The 6,000-nt window shown below is 34.6% G+C and overlaps 1 protein-coding gene across 2 annotated transcripts; it reads right to left on the reverse strand.

Annotated features, from left to right (window-relative positions):
- Positions 1-1,946: 1,946 nt before the first annotated feature.
- On the reverse strand, positions 1,947-5,489 carry LOC131031206 (septum site-determining protein minD homolog, chloroplastic). 2 transcript variants are annotated; one of them, XM_057962254.2, is made up of 3 exons: positions 4,108-5,489; positions 2,484-2,631; positions 1,947-2,314 (listed from the first exon to the last, which is right to left on the reverse strand). In XM_057962254.2, exon 1 carries the CDS (start codon positions 5,385-5,387, stop codon positions 4,341-4,343), a length of 1,047 nt encoding a protein of 348 aa, XP_057818237.2. In that variant the 5' UTR covers positions 5,388-5,489; the 3' UTR covers positions 1,947-2,314; positions 2,484-2,631; positions 4,108-4,340. The 2 variants fall into 2 exon arrangements, with proteins under 2 accessions (XP_057818237.2, XP_057818236.2); XM_057962253.2 differs by having other exon boundaries at positions 1,947-2,631.
- Between the last annotated feature and the right edge of the window lie 511 nt (positions 5,490-6,000).

The following is a 6,000-nucleotide window of genomic DNA, read 5'->3' on the forward strand; positions in this document are numbered from 1 at the left end:
GATCATTGGGTCCAAACATTAGCAAGGAAAAAAGCAAGACACTCTTTGATTGCCGCCCTATAACACTGCTTAATACCTCTAATAAAATCATTGCAAAAGCCCTAGCTATTAGGACTAAACTAGACCTTTAAGGAATTGTTAAAGTTGAGTAAACAGGATTTATTGTTGGTAGATTTATTCTTGATAATCTTATGTTGGCATGGGAAAATTGTGAATGGGCCCAACAAATAAGTCAAACAGCTATTTTGATCAAACTTGATTTTGATAAGGCATATGGTAACATTCGTTGGAGTGTTATTTTTAATATGCTTCAATGGTTGGAGTTTGGTCCTAAAATTTAAGGTCATATCCAAATGCTTGGATTATTATCAAAAATATGATGACGAATACATTCTCATTATAGAGATCCATTTGACAAGGATGTCCCTTAGCTACATATCTCTATTTCTTACGACCAATGCTTTGGGCTATATGCTTCAAAGTGCCAATAAAATGAGACTCGTTTCAAGAATTTCTATCCCACATAATGTTGTTGTAATTAAATCTAATTATGTTGATGAAAATTTGTTATTCTTAGAAAATTCTAAAAAAGATCTCTAATATGATGGATATATTGGAGTTGTGTTGTTTCATGATCTAAACTTGCCCATGATAAAATTGAATCTTGATGGTTTAAGTAAAGCCTACTCCCAAATGAATTTCTTGAGAATGGAAACAAATCAAACATGGGGAAATTATGAGATACCTCGAAATACTCTTTGATATTGGGGTTTCTCTTTTTGATATGTGCAAGTGGCACCTTAATAGAGTCGAGAATAAACTTTTTAGTTGGAGGAATAAATTCCTTTCTTTGGCTCGTAAAATCCAAGTAGCTAATAAAATATTTTATTACCACATATTTATTACTCATCATATTAGATGCCTTATAAAAAAGGTATAAGGACTTCTCATTCAACTAAGCCCGTGGGCTAGACGAGATGGTAATATGAGATTTACATCCACATCATGGAATCATTGCATTCAACCAAAATGCAAAGGTGGTTTAGGGTTAATAGATCCAAAAACTTTAGGACTTTGTTTATCAACTAAATGGATTATTAAAGCTATCAAAGGTGAAGAAGTGTGAAAGATCTTTATATGTAATAAAATTAACCTTGCCTCAACCAAATGTAAATGGTAGTCAATGGAATGGTTATAAACAAAATCCTTCATACATAATTTTCCGCAATCAAAGCTTCACCTCCCCTCAAGAAGGCTTGACAATATAACTGTCATTTCTTAAAATGGAGTGAACCCTTTCTTCAACATGGTTTCAAATTCTCCACCTCACTTATTTGGTGGAACAGGCATTCTTTATAAAGAACAAACCCTTGCTTTAGAGTTTCCAAAACAGTCTTATTTCTTGTTTAAAAAATGAGGTTGCAATGTTGAAGACCTTTGAGATTATTCTACAATGAACTCCTTACACCAAGGCATATTGTTAAAACTCAATTTATTTTGAGCAATACTACAAATGACTTTTTATTTTTGTGCAAATCTTGGTGTCATTGTAATTGTTTATGAAGTTATGTACTCCTATACAATGCAACTTCTTCAAAGATTGATTACAGTTATCTTATCCTTTCTTATTTTTTTCATTAAACAATATATACTTGCAAATGCTTTATGATCTGCCATTAAAGCCTCATTTGAACCTCAAATGGAATTTTTAGTCAAAACTAACAACTCAAATTTGGAAATCAAAAATCAGTTGCAAACGACCTACTAATAACAGGTTGAAGTTGATGGTGTTAGATGTGTTATTTTGTTGCAAATATGAAAAAACAGGTGAAGTGTTGTCTTTAATTATCATAATGATCACTAAAATTTTGCATTTCTAAAGCTCTACTCTGATATATTTTATTGCCTTGCCTCTTTATTTTCTCAGCCAGAGATATAGTCCAAGAGAAATTTAAAGGTGGATTTCTAAATTCAACAAATCAAATTGCAAGTGAAACAAATGCTAAGGAAAAAAAGGTTTACATAGGACGGGGATTAAGGCCTTTTTTACAGAACTGACAGCTGTTCTTTTTTCTCAGCTAGAGATATAGTCCAAGAGAAATTTAAAGGTGGATTTCCAAACTCAACAAATCAAATTGCAAGTGGAACAACTTATACGGAAAAAAGGGGTTTGCATAGCACAAGGATTAAGGCCTTTTTTACAGTGCTGACTGCTGTTCTTTTGCTTCAGCTGGTTAAGTATCATCGGCTGTTCCAATTTATTCTCAATCAGTGCTGCTGAGTGGTCTTCTTTTTCTCCTTGGTGAAGACATTGCTGTTGGGTGTTAATATTTGTTTGTACTCCGATGTCTATTTATAGAGTTTTTTCTTGCAGTTTTTAACTGCAATCCTATAATTATAATATTGCACATATATATATACACGTATTACCAACTTTGAAGAAGTCACGTAATTAACAGTCAAGCAGTTGGTGTTGTGCCTACCTTTGTCCTTGATCTGTGCATTGAATACACTTCTCGTAGTGTCTTAAATTCAAGCTTCCACCTGATCTCGTCTCAAGTCCTTTGTCAATACAAGGTAAGTATTTGATAATTTCTCAAGTGCACTTAAGGGCTTTTTGCAACGAAAAGCCTGAATTCAACAAAAGAATCTAGGATGAGCACAACTTATATAAGACTAAATCTACCATATCTTCATCATCATGCATACACTTCAATGATTATTTTTACATCTGCCATTTTGAATTATTTTTACTATAAACTTGCATTGTTTTTTTAACATATGAAAATAATTATCGTCATTCATTCATTTTTTTTCACTCAATTTCAAAACATCATACGAAGACCCTGACATGGTCGAATTTTACTGTATTTGGTCACCTTGATCAAATCCCAAAATTGCAATCAGCATCTTAAATCTATCATATTAAAAAAAAAAGAATTTATATGATTCCATTTCCAGGACAATTGCACAACCTGCTGAAAAATATCAGAGGCACAGGTGGTCCTAATTCTAGATATAACAAAACCTGAAAACCTTAAATACTCAAGCATGGAGTGACTTTTGTTATGATCTTGTCAAAGTTGCTCACTTACTTGATCTAGTGTCATAAAAATTACAGTAAGACGAAAGACATGAAAATAAGCACTAGATATTTGAATCCTTCGGGAAATTTGTTTAAGTGGCTTCAACCCAACATTGAGTGGATCCAATCCATTTCACCATTTTAAACATTCACTCCAAGATATCAGACGCATGCCACAAAGTTCAAGAATATAAACATCACAGATATCAGACAGATACAATAAATTTCAGGAATTCAAACATCGGAGGAACAGATTAATCAAAAAAGTTACTTCCCTAGCATTGTCAGGGCACCTTCCTTGCTATTTCATTCTACACTTTTTAAAAGAAATAAATACAAATACATCAAAAGGGGAAATCCATGTCACTCAAGGCAATAAATAGCTTAAATGCTGCAACTGAGCTGAACAGAATGTTTTCCACAAGACTCCCTTATGGAATGGAATTTATTTGATTTCATGCCTCCAATCCAGAATTCTAAGCATCACATTCATCATAAGAAAACTATGAGCCTCCTTGGTAAAATGAAATACACAATACAAATTGGACCTCAAAACAAAAGGAGAATTGAATTTTTCGTATGGGCTCAGCAAAAAATTAAAGTTAAACTTCGTTTACAAATCAGGTCTTCATCTTTGTCAAAGAAAATCCCATTACATTCTATTATAATTCACAGAAACCGGACAAGCACAAGATATCCCAGAGATTCAAAAGAGAAAAAATGCAAGAGAAAAAAAATAATATCTTCCTGATAGTGCTGAAGGCATCTTTCTTGCTGCTGATACCCCAACCTTCGACACATCAGGAAAAGGGAATTTGTACTGATTCTACCACTGGATAATTGAGTAACATTAATGATGTTACCATTGAGAGTTAAAAACTTCACAGAATGTTTCTCGTAACACAACATAAAAATAATCTCAAACTGACAGCCCAAAACTGAAAGAATCATTAAATGCAACATGGAGCATGGAACAACTGATTCTGATTAAGAATGACCACGACGATGTAAACTCCACCTACCTAAGCTTATCATAGCGCTTCTCTCCCGTGAAAAAGTTACAATTTCCAGCTATCGACAAGCATCATCTGTTTCAGTGGCCTGAGATTAATTAAAATGGAAGAATAAAACATTCCGTAAAAGCACTCACCAGGAATGCCACAATCCAAAAGCTCAGTCACCTCAATTTACTGTATCGGTATTTCCATAAAATCATTGGGGCTTTGCATTGAAATTTCCAAAATTGTAAAAATTCTCATGAACCTCCAAAGAAAGGTAAAAAGCCTTTCTTCTTAGGGGGTGTCTCTTCCTCCACCAACACAGCCTTCATGCTATCCTGCTCCACCAATCTCCAAGCAGCCTGTTCAAAAGCCAATCCAGCCAAAGTAGGAGGCCTATTCAGAACAAGTGGGTATCCCCTATTGGTACTTCTAATCACCTCTGCATCCTCAGGAATCACGCCCAACAGTGAAAGCCCCAGCATTTCTTGCACATCCAGCACAGACATCATATCCTCCCCCTTAATCAGATCACTTCTTACCCTATTCACAACCATCTTGATATCTCTAACCCCATCACACTCCAGCAACCCAGTGACCCGATCGGCGTCCCTCAGGCTAGTAATGTCCGGTGTGGTCACCAAGATGGCCTCATTGGCAGGAGTAATTGCAGTGATAAAACCGGCATCAATGCCAGCTGGGCAATCAATGAGAATAAAATCAGGACACCCCTGGGACCTCTGTTTTAGGGCATCCACAAGCCAAACTAGGGCTTTGCCACCAAAACCCATGGGCATTTTATACCTGGGCTTATTAATGCAGAGGAGCTCAAAATTAGTCCATCTTTTATCCCTAATTAGAGCTTGGTCAAGGCGGCACTCACCGTTGAGAACTTCCATGGCCGTGTAGTTGACGCGATTCTCGAGGCCCAGCAGCAGGTCCAGGTTTCGAAGCCCCACATCTGCATCAATGGCCACCACTTTGAATTCCAACCTAGCCAGCGAAAGCCCTAAATTCGCAGTTGTAGTGGTTTTCCCCACTCCTCCTTTGCCGGACGTTATGACTACTATTCTGGGTATTTCGCCTGCTAGCTGGGGTTTTCTGTTCCATTGCAGTATGCTCCGAGTTACAAAACCTAATCTTCCAGAATGTTTAGTTCTGTTCGGTCTGCAGATCTTTTTTTCGTTTTGAGATCCGAACCAGTGAGCTCCAAAGAAAGAGCAGGAATGCCCTTTAAGTGGCAATGGTGGTGCAGAAACCTTGCTCATGGCTGTGGATTCAGAGTACGGCAAACGATGGGGCATCCATTACACATCCAACCTAGCGAATGAAAGGGGTTCAGAGGTTTATTACAGATTTTGAGGTTTATTAGTTTACGATAAGGTTTTTTAAATGCTGAAAATGAACCAGTGCCTAATAATGTATATATTTGTTTCAAGATTATTTCAATTCATTTTGATTATAATAAATGAGATTATTTCTTTAAAATAGTTTCACATTAAATTTTATATAATAAATGAGATTATTTCTTTAAAATAGTTCGACATTAAATTGTGTGTGTGGAGTGTTCTTAGTGGTAATTTCAGTGGTAGTAAGGGGTTTGAAATAATTATATAGTGGTCAGTACTTGTCGTTTTAATAGAATAATAGATATAAATATATAAGTTTTTAAAAATAAAAATAGTCATTGAATTATAAGTGAAACTTGAAAAATGAGATTGGATTAGAAATAATAAGATATAGTATAATATTATCTATTTCTATTGTTATTTTAAATTACAATAAATATTATATTGTTATTTTAGATATTATATTATTTTTATTATTTAAAAATAATTTTATTTTATTACGAAATTTATCTTTTATAAATAAACATTAGGATTCTTATATTATTAATATATGTTAATTATATACTAA

Source organism: Cryptomeria japonica, chromosome 1, assembly GCF_030272615.1.
Source record: "Cryptomeria japonica chromosome 1, Sugi_1.0, whole genome shotgun sequence".
NCBI classification, from domain to species: domain Eukaryota; kingdom Viridiplantae; phylum Streptophyta; class Pinopsida; order Cupressales; family Cupressaceae; genus Cryptomeria; species Cryptomeria japonica.